The sequence below is a fragment of the Coregonus clupeaformis genome, chromosome 24 (genome assembly GCF_020615455.1).
Source record: "Coregonus clupeaformis isolate EN_2021a chromosome 24, ASM2061545v1, whole genome shotgun sequence".
Lineage (NCBI taxonomy): Eukaryota > Metazoa > Chordata > Actinopteri > Salmoniformes > Salmonidae > Coregonus > Coregonus clupeaformis.
In genome coordinates, this window is record NC_059215.1 from 45,051,911 (window position 1) to 45,067,684 (window position 15,774).

Consider the following 15,774-nt stretch of genomic DNA (forward strand, 5'->3'; position numbering starts at 1 on the left):
TGAGGTTAGGTCAAGGAAACCATGTCATCAAGTTGTGTCTAGTTCTATTAAGACATTTTACGGTTCAATAATATTTGTTATGGTTAGTCAAATATTAAAACCAACATAATGCATGAAAAGAAAAGTTAACACATTTAAAAATTATCTTGTTAGTAGAAACAAAAACACACTTACAAGCCAACACTTCATTTTGATCAAGACAGAGTTGCAAATACACCAAGACAGTTGGGTCCCTCTTGTATATGGCAGTGTACTCTGAGCACATATTTCAAGTCCAGCACCAGAGGCAGAACAGCTCTTAGAGGCTGACACAGAGTTGCATGCAGCCTGACATTTCAATGATATAACACAGAGGGGGAAAAGCCTGCTTTCCTCAGAGAAAAACTAATCGACAGTGACAGCCAAACAGGGTCACCATTGGTCCCGCTCGACCCCTACAGTGCCCTGCCCCTCCCCCACCCTGTCAAATGACCTCAATCGGCGACGCCCCAGCTATGACTGATGCCATATCCCTGCTAATCTCTAATCCCAAATATCCCTGCTTCCTGTTAACAGGAACGCTGAAGTATGTACACTACCGGTCAAAAGTTACCTACAACACCTACTCATTCAAAGGTTTTTCTTTATTTTTACTATTTTCTACATTGTAGAATAATAGTGAAGACATCAAAACTATGAAATAACACATATGGAATCATGTAGTAACCAAAAAAGTGTTAAACAAATCAAAATATATTTGAGATTTGAGATTCTTCAAATAGCCACTCTTTGCCTTTATGACAGCTTTGCACACTCTTGGTATTCTCTCAACCAGCTTCACCTGGAATGCTTTTCCAACAGACTTGAAGGAGGTCCCACATACTAGGCACTTGTTGGCTGCTTTTCCTTCACTCTGCCGTCCGACTCATCACAACACATCTCAATTTGGTTGAGGTCGGGAGATTGTGGAGGCCAGGTCATCTGATGCAGCACTCCATCACTCTCCTTCTTGGTCAAATAGCCCTTACACAGCCTGGAGGTTTGTTGGGTCATTGTCCTGTTGAAAAACAAATGATAGTCCTACTAAATCCAAACCAGATGGGATGGCGTATCACTGCAGAATGCTGTGGTAGGGCATGCTGGTTAAGTGTGCCTTGATTTCTAAATAAATCACAGACCGTGTCACCAGCAAAGCACCCCCACACCATAACACCTCCTACTCCATGCTGTACGGTGGGAACTACACATGCGGAGATCATCCATTCACCCACACCGCGTCTCAGAAAGACATGGCGGTTGGAACAAAAAATCTCCAATATGGACTCCAGACCAAAGGACACATTTCCACCAGTCTAATGTCCATTGCTCGTGTTTCTTGGCCCAAGCAAGTCTCTTCTTCTTATTGGTGTCCTTTAGTAGTTGTTTCTTTGCAGCAATTCAACCATGAAGGCCTGATTCACAGAGTCTCCTCTGAACAGTTGATGTTGAGATGTGTCTGTTACTTGAACTCTGTGAAGCATTTATTTGGGCTGCAATTTCTGAGGCTGGTAACTCTAATGAACTTATCCTCTGCAGCAGAGGTAACTCTGGGTCTTCCATTCCTGTGGCGGTCCTCATGAGAGCCAGTTTCATCATAGCACTTGATTGTTTTTGCGACTGCACTTGAAGAAACTTTCAAAGTTCTTGAAATGTTCCGTATTGACTGACCTTCATGTCTTAAAGTAATGATGGACAGTCGTTTCTCTTTGCTTATTTGAGCTGTTCTTGCCATAAAATGGACTTGGTATTTTACCAAATAGGGCTATCTTCCCCCCCTACCTTGTCACAACACAACTGATTGTTTCAAACGCATTATTCCACATATTAACTTTTAAGAAGGTACACCTGTTAATTGAAATGCATTCCAGGTGACTACCTCATGAAGCTGGTTGAGAGAATGCCAAGAGTGTGCAAAGCTGTCATCAAGGCAAAGGATGGCTATTCGAAGAATCTCAAATATAGAATATATTTTGATCGATTTAACACCTTTTTGGTTAATACATGATTCCATATGTGTTATTTCATATTTTTGATGTCTTCACTATTATTCTACAATGTAGAAAATAGTAAAAAAATTAAGAAGAACCCTTGAATGAGTAGGTGTTCTAAAACATTTGACCTGTCGTATACATGTATTCTTGTAGTATACAGTACATACTCTATGGATGACTCTGGGTAGAAGTTGCCCATAGGCACCTGATGAAGAACTAAGGGTTGATGAATCGTCATAATAAAAACACACTTGGGAGTAGGGAATAGGGATTCATATATTTTCCTGAAAATCTACAAAGTTTCAACACCAGGAATACCAGCAAAAATCAGAAGTGCCAATTTAAAGCCTTTAAAACCAAGATATGGTCACTCAGGGTTCTCCCAAAATAAGATTGTGGCTGTGCCACATTGACATTGTGGCTGTGCCACATTGACATTGTGGCTGCGCCACTATTTAAAGATTTCACAGCAAATGAAACTGATTTTTACAGTGTATACTGAACAAAAATATAAACGCAACATGTAACAATTTCAAAGATTTAATGAGTAAACAGTTCATATGAGGAAATCAGTCAATTTAAATAAATAAATTAGGCCCTAATCTATGGATTTCACATGACTGGGAATACAGATATACATCTGTTGGTCACAGATACCTTTAAAAAAAATGGGCCTCAGGATCTCGTCACAGTATTTCTGTGCATTCAAATTGTCATCAATAAAATGCAATTATGTTCGTTGTCCGTAGCTTATGCCTGCCCATACCATAACCCCACCGCCACCATGGGGCACTCTGTTCACAACGTTGACATCAGCAAACCCCTTTCCCACATGACACCATACACGTGGTCTGCAGTTGGGAGGCCAGTTGGACGTACAGTACTGCCAAATTCTCTAAAACGATGTTGGAGACGGCTTATGGTAGAGAAATGAACGTTCAATTCTCTGGCAACAGCTATGGTGGACATTCCTGAAGTCATCATGCCAATTGCACGCTCCCTCAAAACTTGAGACGTCTGTGGCATTGTGTTGTGTGACAAATCTGAACATTTTAGAGTGGCCTTTTATTGTCCCCAGCACAAGGTCCACCTGTGTAATGATCATGTTGTTAAATCAGCTTCTTGATATGCCACTCCTGTCAGGTGGACTGATTATCTTGGCAAAGGATAAATGCTCACTAACAGGGATGTAACAAATTTGTGCACAAAATTTGAGAGAAATATGCTTTTTCTGCGTATGAAAAATGTATGGGATCTTTTATTTCAGCTCATGAAACATGTGACCAACACTTTACATGTTGCATTTATATTTTTGTTCAGTGTAGTAACGGTAGAGTAACTTTGATCGCCAATGACATTGTTGTGAATTGCGAAACCGGCCGTTCATTAATTCAGAGCGTTATCATGTTCCTCAATTAATTCAGCGCATTTCAGCAGTAGGCCTAGGCTATCTCGACAGAGAGTGTGCTCAGGACTCACAGAGCACAACCCGAGTAGGCCAGCATTGTTGAATCATACAAACGTTGTAACTGCAGTCAAAAAAAAGTAAAATGACCAAAGTTGCTAAGCTTGCTAGACAACCGCCAACGACAAATGACAGAATATCTTCTATTTGGCAAAATCGAGTTGATGTTCATACAGATAGCAGATCAGCTCATGAATAATGGGGAGATGAAGAGAGGACATTTTTTAAATATCAAGGTAAAAATCTCATATCGTTCGTTGATCACACGTTCTCTACCTAAGCTCTCAATATGAGACAGCGCAGAGAAGCAGCGGAAATGTTATAACACACAAGAGCGGAGTCACGATTTGGGTTTCAGTGGGATTGGGACTATAGGAAAATAGCCTAGGCTCTATTTAAGGCTATATACAGTAAGGCTACACTACGTGAGTCAATTAACAAATAATACAATTGATTTAGGCTACATTATTGCATGCTAAATGTTTCTGATCAGTGATAGATGAGTAAATGAATACATGAGCTACCTCTTCCACTTGTCCAGCCAGAGATCAATTAACCAAATATACAGACAGAGATTCTGTGAAACAAAATCACATTGATTGATTATCAGACAAGTCACAGGCTTTTGGTAGGGAGTAGGCCAGGCTACTATGCAACTGATGAGCAAAATCCACTTGTATAACATGCTAGCAAAATGTTCTGATCAGCTAATATATGAGCAAACTAGAATAAATATGATCATTAGCATTCACCTCAACTTAGCTAATTTCCCCAGCCTAATTGTTACCAAATATCCAAACGGCGATCTGACATTGATTGATTTATGTAGACGAGTCCCCCCACACTTGTCTCAAAGCAGCGCGATGGAGTTGTCCCAATCAAAACGGTGCTAAAATGATCATCTAGGTGACCACACATGACTATTTCATTAAATTAGTATACTGTAACGGTTGTATATGACTTTGGGACATATAAGCAAGAATTTGATAAATGCCTTCAATTGCATTAACCTACTTTATTTCAATAATTTCATCATTCATTTCATCATAACTAAGGTGAGTTGTCCTCTCTCTGCACTTTTTCTAGGCCCAATGGCTGTTTCCTCATATCCTCACTCCGCTGCCGCCAGCCTCCACCGTGTTATTCTCAACACCAGTTTAAATCAACATAGCCTACTATTTCTAGACATTTGGCTCTATTTTCGGGTTCGGGCTCATTTAATTTCTGTGATGTCGGACCAGGCCTGGGCACAGGCTTCAGCTCACCGGGCTTGGGTCGGACCAGCATGGAATTTTCAGCTCTGATGAGAACTCTAAACTGCATTCAGGTCTCCTGTGCAGTCTGGCAGTGTCAATTATGTGTGTGCTTTGAAATTATGGCAACTTTGTGTGAAGTAAATACCCTAGGCTAAAGGCTTCCATGCGACAACCTGTTTGGATAACGTACAATTTGCCAATCTGCTTCTGCACATGTTGTGTATTTTGTGGAATTGCATTAGTGTGACATTGAGGGACATTTTTATAATTTCCCAGGTCTTTTGTTCGGGAAATGTGAGATATTTATCTATTAGAAACAATTAGAATATCAAACTCACAAAAATGATAATTACACAACTACACACACTTACCACGACATGTGCTAATTGGGATGGTAATTGTGATTGTAGCCATTTTTAAGAACCAGAAAATCAAGGTGATATCATTGAAAATCCCAAAATGTCCTCTCAAAGGTACAACAGGACATCCTAACACAGTAGCATGTATGACCTTAGAGATACGGACCAAAAAACGAATGGACAAAAATGAATTGCTCGGTCTCAGGAGGATAGATGGGCAGAACACAAAACTGACCTCAGATCAGTTTTTAGGGACAACGTTACCCTCTGGACGAGGCTCCAGGGGATGCTTTGGGAGTGTCATTAACAGGTTTGATGACGTCTCCTCAAAGCCAGTATTGATTTCTCATCAGGTTAAGATGAGTCGTAAAGATGAGGATGCGTTTGCTCTTTAAACCTCAGAATAAAGGGATTGTCCCTGGCATCCCACTGCTCCAGCACTGAGGTAGACTAGTCTGTCTCTCTTCCGCTCTGTCTAATGTAGCTGTGGGCTCAAGCATGTGAGTCAGTCCCGTAGAATGGCTCCAAAATTCCCTTCAGTTCTCTCCCTTATTCCATCATTATTTGTTAATCTCTCCTCTTCACTCTCTCTATCTCATCTATTTATACCTTTTGTATTTCTTATCCCTGTTCCCCTCATCCCTGGCTCTGGGCGTTCCAACTAGTTTCTGTGAGCTCACACGAGCCACTGCTATAAGACAGCCCCTCTCTCCTCTTTCATCCCTCCCATCCTTCTCTCCTGTCATCTGTGGCTCTCTGCCCTCATCCCTCTTTCCCCTCATCCGTGACCCTGTGCCCTCCCTACCAGCTGGTCACCTTTACAATGACTCAATCAGGGCACCCAGGCAGGCTACCCTTAATCACTCAAAGTATGTCAGTATGGGAGAGATGGAAGGAAGAGGGTAGGGAGAGAAAGAGAGAGAGAGAGGGACAACGGAGAGAGAGAAAAGACGGAGGAGAGGGAGTAATGGAGAGATTGCGAGAGAGAGGATAAGGGGGTCACAGTGAGGGAGCGAGAGAGTCAAAGAAAGAAAGTGGGGATAAAGAAAAGGTGCAGGGGAGGTCTATGGAAGGCTGGATAGAGAGCGGAATAGGAAAGACTAGAATCCTGTCCTCCTTATCTCTGTGTCTTTTGTTCTTTAAATAGCCCCCACATCCATCCAGTAGGAAGTGGGCATGAATAACACAAACACATGCAGCGGAGGAGAGGGAGAAGAAGGGAGGAGATGAAGGAGAAGAGAATTGTGGTGTACTCACCACCAGCTTGGGGCTCCTCTTGGCCGGCACCACTCCTGCAAAGTAGCGGCAGAGAGACAGAGAGAGCATTAATGACCAGCGTTACTTTGTAACCCTCACCCACCCCGAGCAAAAACAACCACTTCCCAGGACGGACGGACAGAGGGACGCAAGGATTGAGGGATGGACAATGGGTCCTACTGCAGAGCCAAGTAGAGCTAGTCCAGCTCTCACTCTCTCTCCATCTCACTCATTCCCTCTTTCTACAAGCGCCACGTTGCGCGTTAGCCACAGTGATCACCGCTCTGCTCTGCGCTCTCTCACCCGCTTTCTCTCTCTCTCTCTCTCTCTCTCTCGCCTGCTATTAGGACAGGAGCCATTGATCTATCTGCATTAGTGAGGCTCACTGACTGATGCTACAGCTGCAGAGTGTTGCTCCCATCCACCGATCCACAGAGAGAGACAACACTGAGCCACCGAGCGATCAAACCACCAAACAATAGCGAGCGCAACTGGATGGCCAATCGGTTCAACCTCGGCGGGTCGGCGAGACAGAGCGCTCTGCAGGCAGAATCTCAACTATTACCAGCAGAGAAGGAGTCCAGGAGCGTGAGCATGATATGAAAGCCCAGCGTCAGCTCCCCTCTCACTGAGAGCATCTTCTGAACGTCTATCTCTCTGTGTGTTCACACACAGCAGGCAGCAGCTCCTCTGCTCAACACTCGCACATTGAAAAGCAGAGTTTGTCTGCCTAGCTCCCTCCCTCTCTTTCCCTGTGCCTTCCCCTCCTCTTCCTTGCATGGTGTGGCTTGCTGGCATCCACCTGCTCCCCCCACCTCTCTCTCTCTTTCCTCTCCTCCGACTCTCCTTCTCTCTTAATGAAATATTCACACATGGAGTCAATTGTCTGGGGATACCGCACAATACAAGACATGCTAGAAGTAATGGGATGATTAATAATAATAATGTACATTTAAAAGTTAACATCTTATTTCAAACCCCTCACAACTACGATATCTATTAATACAGCGTTTTTCTGTGAAACAAAACCTTACTTTGTCAACTCAACTGATAAAATCATCAACCTGTTTCAAGCAACTGGTACGGAATCCATGACAACAGGTACTGAGCAGAGCAACAGAGAGACGCTCTATTCTCCCTCACTTCTTTTTTGTCTATGTATCAATTCAACAGACAATGTTGTTTTATTATATATATATATATATTTTAATGGTATATTAACTAGAAAGGAAACTCCAGATTGATGTAAAGTGTAATAAGGGTGTTTGACAATGCGTTCGACCTGTGGAAGAGCTTGACACTTCTAGAAGGTAATTTTCAAACAACAGCAGAGCTTTCGGTTTAACAATAAGGCAGCATAGTGCATCTGTACCTTCTAGAGAAGGTATTATTAATACCTCCTTATGAGTGTTTGATCCCTGAGGTGTCTTCATCTACAGTACCTGAGCTCCGCTTCCCTCCCTGCATCTCAGACTCCTTAGATGAAGCCAATCCTCCTCTTTAATCTCAAACTGATTTAAGTTTCACGTGTGGCCGATGCATACATACCCTCAGGCTGTCACTATCCCCACGACCCAGCACAAAAAAAACCCATGGCAAACATCCATGGAACATTCCGGCAAGGTTAACACATGATACAAGAGCATCCATCTCCTGCTCTTTCTTTACCCATCCTGCTGCATCAACCTTCTGTTGCGACAAAGCACCTCTCTACACGATTCATAATTTATCCTCACACTCTCTCTCACTCCCTCTCTCTTTTTTTCAGATAGTGGAATTGCCTGTAATGACAAGGAGTGGGAGGAACATCATAGCTAGCATGCAGATGAGTGTGTGGATGAGCGTGTGCGTGGATGCACATACTGTACAACAGAAGGTCAACACAGGTCGATTAGACCAGTGGTTCCCAAACTTTGTTTTGCACTGTAACCTCCCAGCTAGCACATTTGGTTCCTCGGAAGTCGTGGGAATGCTTGCTTTTGGTTTCACATTGGTTGTGGGAACGAAGCCATATGTTTCCTGACCGGTACGTTTTTTAAATGTTCTGAGAACAGAAGTCAAGATATTTGCCTGTTCTGGGAACGTTTACTTTTAGGTTGCAGGGAGGTTCTGAAAACATTTACTCTGGTTCCTTGAAAGTGTCCCTGGGAGGTTTCATTAACGCTCTGAGAACGGAAATGATAACTTGAAATAACCTTTATTTTATAACTTCCTTAAAACTTTCACTGAATGTTTCAATAACACTACTAAGTTATTATGGGTAAAAAAAAAATGTTTTATCCAAGCACAGATAGGACACATGGAAATTAATTTCCTTAGGCATTAATCATGAAAACATATGTATTTTTATTGTGACACGGCATCAGTGAGATTCAAACCTAGAATCTTCTGTTCTCTATCCATGGAATTAGTTCACTGCGCCACCTGGATGGAGCTAGCATGAAATGTTTTTTTTATGCATACAAAGATGTTCTAGCGTATTCAAACAGACCCCATTTCAAAGGAAACAAGCACACATTAAGATCAGGTGTGGCCAATTAGTGGTGTGGCCATTATGTGCTAGCTGGGCTACCTAACGCCACTCTAAGATATATCTATAGTCTGAAGAGCAGCAGCTGAAGCGAATAAAGATCTGGGGCCAAGCTGGCATGAAACTTGACGTACACATCAAATTGAAAAACAAACAAATAGTAAATAATCTGGTGCATTTCTCAATGTGAATTGAATCCCCACCATTCAATTGAAATTCATTGTAATGGACTTGACCCCTGCTCTGCAGTCAGCCAGCTTATGTCAGATAAAGCAGCAAATGTACATGTTGTGCTAATGCGTGTTAATTAATGCGTGGTTCAGCGCCTCACTGTGTTACAGTAGTTCCAGCACTGTGATATTGATGTACACGTATCTCAGTTCTGTCCTTGCTGCCACTATGTGTTAAATCTAGATGAATGCCCGGGTTATGTTGCGACCTGTTGATGCACAAGGAACGAGAGGAGATTGATTGTCACGTATTGATGGAGGGAAACACACATTTCTGCTTTCACGCATGGCCATTCACACATGCATAGACGCACACGCATACAATACATGTGTGACACACATACATATGATATATGGGCAATTCCAATCCTCTGAAACTGAACAATGAATCCTTGGCCTCTGAATTGATCACTAAGGATGCAACACAGGCTTAAAAGGCCCAGCCTTATGAATACTGAGCAGACCATGCTGTCTGAATGACTAAGAGGGCCTGGTCATTGTTATTCTATTGTGAAGGGAAGTTAACAGTGTTGGAGTGAAAGAGCAGAGTGGCCAGTGAGTTGATCTGTAATGGACTGAGGTCTCTGTAATACACTGGAGCTGTGGAGCGGTCCAACTTTTACACAGCTCAGAGAGGGACTCCTTGGGTCTGTTTTAACGGTGTCAGACCCACCCAGCTGACTGGATAGAAACAGCTATTAATGGCGAGATTATCGGGAGAAAGTGTGTGTGTGTGTGTGTGTGCATGCATCCATATGTGTGAGATTGTATGCATATTGACATATGATGATGGGTTTGTGTTTGTGTGTGTTTGTGTGTGATTGTGTGTGTGTGAACAGTGTGTGTGCACCTGTATTTGAGCATGTGTGTGTTTGTTTGGGATTGGGGGGTGGGGTGGTTCTATATTTCATCAGGCCTTGAAAATATGTCCTGGCCATCTGTCACAAACTTGTGTGTGTGTGTGTGTGTGTGTGTGTGTGTGTGTGTGTGTGTGTGTGTGTGTGTCTGTCTGTGTGTGTGTGTGTGTGTGTGCAGAAAACCTCTCCCTCTGTTCATGTCAAACACAGATGTAGTGGAATTTATCATTTCAAAATCATACACGTACTATGTCAGCATTGGTTTAAGATTTGGAAAAACGTGTGTATGATTATGCGTGTGTAAGTGGGGGTGTGAGAGTCGACTTTTGAGGGTGTGTGTATGTGGGGTGTGTATATGCGTATGGGTACATGTATTCTTTCAGAGTGGAACAATATCAGTTAGTGAATGGCTTGCTGTTTCTATGCTCTGATCAGGCTGTGGCCTTGGCTATGTTCTCAGCAGTGCCCACACTAAGGGAATGAATGGCCGTTCTCAACTGCCCATGCATCACAGTGCTACAGGAACCACATAAAAAAATGTCCTCTTTTGTTTGGCTACTTCCGTCTCTTTCCCTTTGCCACTCTTCCTTCCTCTATACAGTACATCCCCACGTTCTCTTTCTATCCACCTCTCCATCTCTTCCTATTTTCTAACACCTATCTCTTTTCTTCTTCCCATTTATCTCCTCCCTCCCCCTCCCTCCCTGTCAGTATAGTGATCTTGTGATCCATCATCACCCAGTGGACAGTCCTTCCTGAGGTGCTGCGGAGTATTGTCATGGCAACAAAGGCAAGATGGAGGATATTTACGAGTTACCGAGTAGGGGAGGGGGACGAGAAATATTGTGGGTAGAAGGGTTTGAGGGGGGAAAGGAGGAAAGGTAAGGGTGGGGGAGGATAAGAAGGGTTAATGTACTGTATGTTTAAAACGTTCTCCCTCTCCCTCTCCTCTCTCTTGATATTATTCTATGGGTTCAGCATTGAAAACTAGGAGGCCCATTCGTTGGGATGTCCTACATCCAAGCCACCATTAAATTCCATTCAGATACATTGTTCTGCTATTGTGGCACATATTGATGTATTGACAAAACACATTATTTTACAGCTAGACAATATGCATTCTTTTTCTTTTTTTTTTGCGTAGCCAGCAAAACAGAACCCCTTATGGATAATCCATTCTTGACGGGTATATGTGAGCTTTTCTGCTCCCAAACAAAAACCTTTTACATTTAACAGAAACTCTATTCTGCAGAGAACTCCTGGCCCCCTGGGGCGATAAGGATAAATGTTGAACTGTTGATGACTATGACATGGCGCATCTCTAATAATGCTGACGGCTAGGTAAGACAGATATCTTAGCATTCGTTTTAATACCGACGTTCAGTATCTTAACCAGAGTCTAAACTAAAATGAGACCAAGTGATAGAGGATGCTAGATGTATGGCTGTAGTCTGCATACTGCTGCTTGTGAAGGTATTGACTTGATGTCATGATGCACACCTCCTGTATGTTTCCTGTGACATTGCGCTCACTCTCACTCACTCAATCACTCACTCACTCACACACTCACTCAAGCTCTCTCTCACACACACACATACAGAACAGATTGATGACTCACAGTTCAAATCAAATCAAATCGTATTGGTCACATGCGCCGAATACAACAGGTGTAGAATTTACAGCCCATTCCCAAAAATGCAGAGTTAAAAAGTAAGAAAATATTTGCTAAATAAAAAAGGAAATAGTAACACAATAAAAACAATAATGAGGCTATATACAGGAAGTACCAGTACCGAGTCAATGTTCAGGGGTACGAGGTAGTTGAGGTAATTGAGGTAATACAGTATGTACATGTGGGTAGGGGTAAAAGTGACTAGGCAATCAGGATATATAATAAACAGAGTAGCAGCAGCGTATGTGAAGTGTGAAAGTGTGTCTATGTGTGAGTGTGTGTGTGTGGTGTGAATATTCATGTTTGTGTGTTTTGCCTGTATGAACGTATGTAGTGTGTGTGTGTGTGTGTGTGTGTGTGTGTGTGTGTGTGTGTGTGTGTGTGTGTGTGTGTGTGTGTGTGTGTGTGTGTTGGAGTGTCACTGTAGTATGTGTGAGTGTGTGGGTAGTCTAGTGAGTCTAGTGCATAGAGTCATTGCAACAAAACAATTTAGATAAATAAATAAATTATAAAGGGGGTCAATGTAAATTGTGCGGGTAGCCATTTGATTAACTGTTCAGCAGTCTTAAGGCTTGGGGGTAGAAGCTGTTCAGGTGCCTTTTGGTCCCAGACTTGGCAGTCTGGTACCACTTGCTGTGCGGTAGAGAACAGTCTATGACTTGGGTGGCTGGAGTCTTTGACAATTTTTAGGGCCTTCCTCTGACACCGCCTGGTATAGAGGTCCTGGATTGCAGGGAGTTCGGCCCCAGTGATGTACTGGGCCATTCGCACTACCCTCTGTAGCACGTTGCAGTCGGATACTGAGCAGTTGCCATACCAAGAGGTGATGCAGCCTGTCAAGATGCTCTCTATGGTGCAGCTGTAGAACTTGTTGAGGATCTGAGGTCCCATGCCAAATCTTTGCAGCCTCCTGAGGGGGAAGAGGCGTTGTTGTGCCCTCTTCACGACTGTGTTGGTGTGTTTGGACCATGATAGGTCCTTAGTGAAGTGGACACCGAGGAACTTGACCCGCTCCACTACAGCCCCGTCTATGTGAATGGGGGCATGTTTGGCCCTCCATTTCCTGTAGTCCACGATAAGCTTCTTTGTCTTGCCCAAATTGAGGGAGAGGTTGTTGTCCTGGCACCACACTCCTAGGTCTCTGACCGCCTCCCTATTGGCTGTCTCATCGTCGTCAGTGATCAGGCCTACCATCGTCAGCAAACTCTTAATGACGGTGTTGGAGTCGTGTGTGGCCAAGCAGTCGTGGGTGAACAGGGAGTACAGGATGGGACTGAGCACGCATCCGTGAGGGGCCCACGTGTTGAGGGTCAGCATGGCAGCTGTGCTGTTGCCTATCCTCACCACCTGGGGGCGGCCCATCAGGAAGTCCAGGATCCAGTTGCATAGGGAGGTGTTCAGTCCCAGGGTCCTTAGCTTAGTGATGAGCTTGGAAGGCACTATGGTGTTGAACGCTTAGCTGTAGTCAGTGAACAGCAATCTCACTTAGGTGTTCCTTTTGTACAGGTGGGAAAGTGTTTCTTTAAATTATTAAACATGTACGCATACCACGCTGCACCTTGGTCCGATCCTTTATACAACGAATGTGACAAGAAGGCACACCTGTTAATTGAAATGCATTCCATTCATGAAGCTGGTTGAGAGATTGCCAAGAGTGTGCTAAACTATCATCAAGGCAAAGGGGGGCTATTTGAAGATTCTCAAATGTAAAATATATTTTGACATGTTTAACACTTTTTTGGTTACCACATGATTCCATATGATTTATTTCATAGTTTTGATGTCTTCACTATTATTCTACCATGTAGAAAATAAAGAAAAACCTTTGAATGAGTAGGTGTTCTAAAACTTTTGACAGGTAGGATATATATATTATCAACTACACACTCCAATTTTTATTACATTTTTGATTGTTCCCCGATCTCAAAAGTGGTCTCCTGATGTGGTTTAAGCATTGTTGTGGACTTAAAACATCAGAATTGTTTTCTTTTTTTCTATAAAAGAAAGTGTGATTTTGAGAATGAAAACCTGAACAAATTAGGAAAACTCAGAAACCGGGAAAAATTAAATCGGGAAAACAGAATTTCCCGAAAGATAAAACTGATTTTATAGGGCCCTACAACTGTAGAGCGACTGTTCAAAATGTCTAACAATAACACCCTTTTTAAGATTGCGCAAAGGTTACATTTTTAAATCCAAACAATCAATGTAAATATGATATTGTCAAGTTCAAATGTAGTTATTTGTGTATGAAGGGTAGGTCATTATAGGCTATAGGCTACTTGCACAGCCAGCAAATTAAGGATAACATCATTCGCTTTCCCAGGCTAGTATTCTTTTCATTTAGGCCAGTAGCTTTCAGTTGGCACTGGCCCGGTGTGCCACTGGCAAATTTACCTGAATGTCTAGCCCTGCAAAGGCATGCTAATTTAAAAGATGGCTAGTCATTATTAGCCTGGTTCTGACACAGGTCAGGACATTATCACTGTGCAGCGGCAAAAAATTGGTGTGACCAAATCATGTGCTGGTGCCATCAACTGAAAAAGTTAGTAGCACCAGCGCCACCAGTGGAAAAAGTTAGTCTAGAACCCTGAGTAGGCGAGCCAGATTTTGGACCCGGCCTTGTTGAGCCTCCTCCTCCTCCCTTTCTCTTTGCATTCCGCGCTACTCCCTTCACCTTATCCGCCTCCTCTACCTTCTTTCCTCCTCACTCTCCTCTCTAAACAAATACACCTTGGACATTCCCCATCTTTGACTCCTCCCTCTTTTTCTCTCCTGACTACCCTCTCCTCCTCCTTCCCCCTCCTCCCCTCCCCTCCCCTCGTCTGATCCTCTAAAGGTGTTGTTTGTTGTGGGTTATGAGGCATTATGGCTCCTAATCACCAGAAAGGTCACTGCATCTTCCTCCTCTGACAGCCAACCAGACAGCTGCAGCTCCCTCCTCACTGACATCATCAGTCTGCTCCTCTGCTGACCTGCTCATATTTCATGGCTGCTATTAACAGTTTGTCTCCTTTTCTAGCCTAGCAAAACTCAAACTGTAACCGTTTGCAAATTATTTTAACACGGTAGGGTAAGAACGCTGTTGAGTAAGGTTTTAGTGAATACATGCACCTATGGGTTCAACTTCATTACTCTACCAAAGTTTTTGAGAAGACCTATTAGGTTTAATCTCCAGTGGTTATTCATGTGGGAAAGATGGTCTGGGTTGTAGTGACAGAGGAAGGTCAATCATAGACATTAATGATGTGTGAAAACAGACTGCTGCTTTAACAGCTCTGCTGCTGCTAACGTCCTCGACTAGCTCTGCCTCCCATTCACTTATTCCTCTAATCAGAATCAATGGCTGTTCTCTCTTCTATGTACCGCTTCCCTATCTCTTTCTCTCCTTTCACCCTACCTTACCCTGTGTTCCTCTCTTTAACTCTTTTCCACTTTCTTTCTCTCTCTCCCTCCCAAGGTAATTGAAAAACAAGACCCTTTCATCAGAGTAAGACAGCGTCTTTGGCTGAGCCCTCTCACAATTAACACACCCAATTATACTCTAAGCAAGACAGACACAGAGCCAGAGGCAAAGACATACAGAGATAGGGTGAGAGAGTATGGTTAGAGAGAGGGTGAGAAAGATTGTGTAAGAGAGATACAAAGTGAGAAAGAATAAGTGAAAGAAAAAAAACAGATTGAGAGCTAGACCAGTGAAAAATAATAAGTGAAATAGATAGAAAAATAAGAGAGAGAGAGAGAGAGAGAGAGAGAGAGAGAGAGAGAGAGAGAGAGAGAGAGAGAGAGAGAGAGAGAGAGAGAGAGAGAGAGAGAGAGAGAGAGAGAAAGAAAGGCAGGAGGGCCTATGTCACAGATTGAGCTGACAGAACGCAGCGGAGTCACTCCCCATCCATATTCATGACAGATAACAGACCCTAACCTAACACTATCATCTTCTCCTCTGTCTCTTCCTCCCATCCTGCCCCTGCTCTCCACCATGTCACCCACTCCTGCTCTCACTCATCTGATCACCTACTCCCTTCATCTCTCACTCCTTCTCAAAGTTACACCCACACCTTCCTTCATTCATCCTCTTACTCACTCTTTCCCTTCATCTTAGCTATACAGGCTGCTAGCCAGTCACTATGCCTTTTCTG

The 15,774-nt window shown here is 43.2% G+C and overlaps 1 protein-coding gene across 8 annotated transcripts in view; it reads right to left on the minus strand.

Annotated features, from left to right (window-relative positions):
- LOC121538593 (membrane-associated guanylate kinase, WW and PDZ domain-containing protein 1-like) overlaps nucleotides 1–15,774 on the minus strand; it is a 206,627-nt gene that overhangs the window by 26,493 nt on the left and 164,360 nt on the right. For all 8 annotated transcript variants that reach the window (XM_041846745.2, XM_041846744.2, XM_041846740.2 and 5 more), the window contains exon 13: nucleotides 6,347–6,381. In XM_041846745.2, coding sequence (XP_041702679.1) covers nucleotides 6,347–6,381 — 35 coding nt within the window. The remainder of the gene's footprint in view (nucleotides 1–6,346; nucleotides 6,382–15,774) is intronic.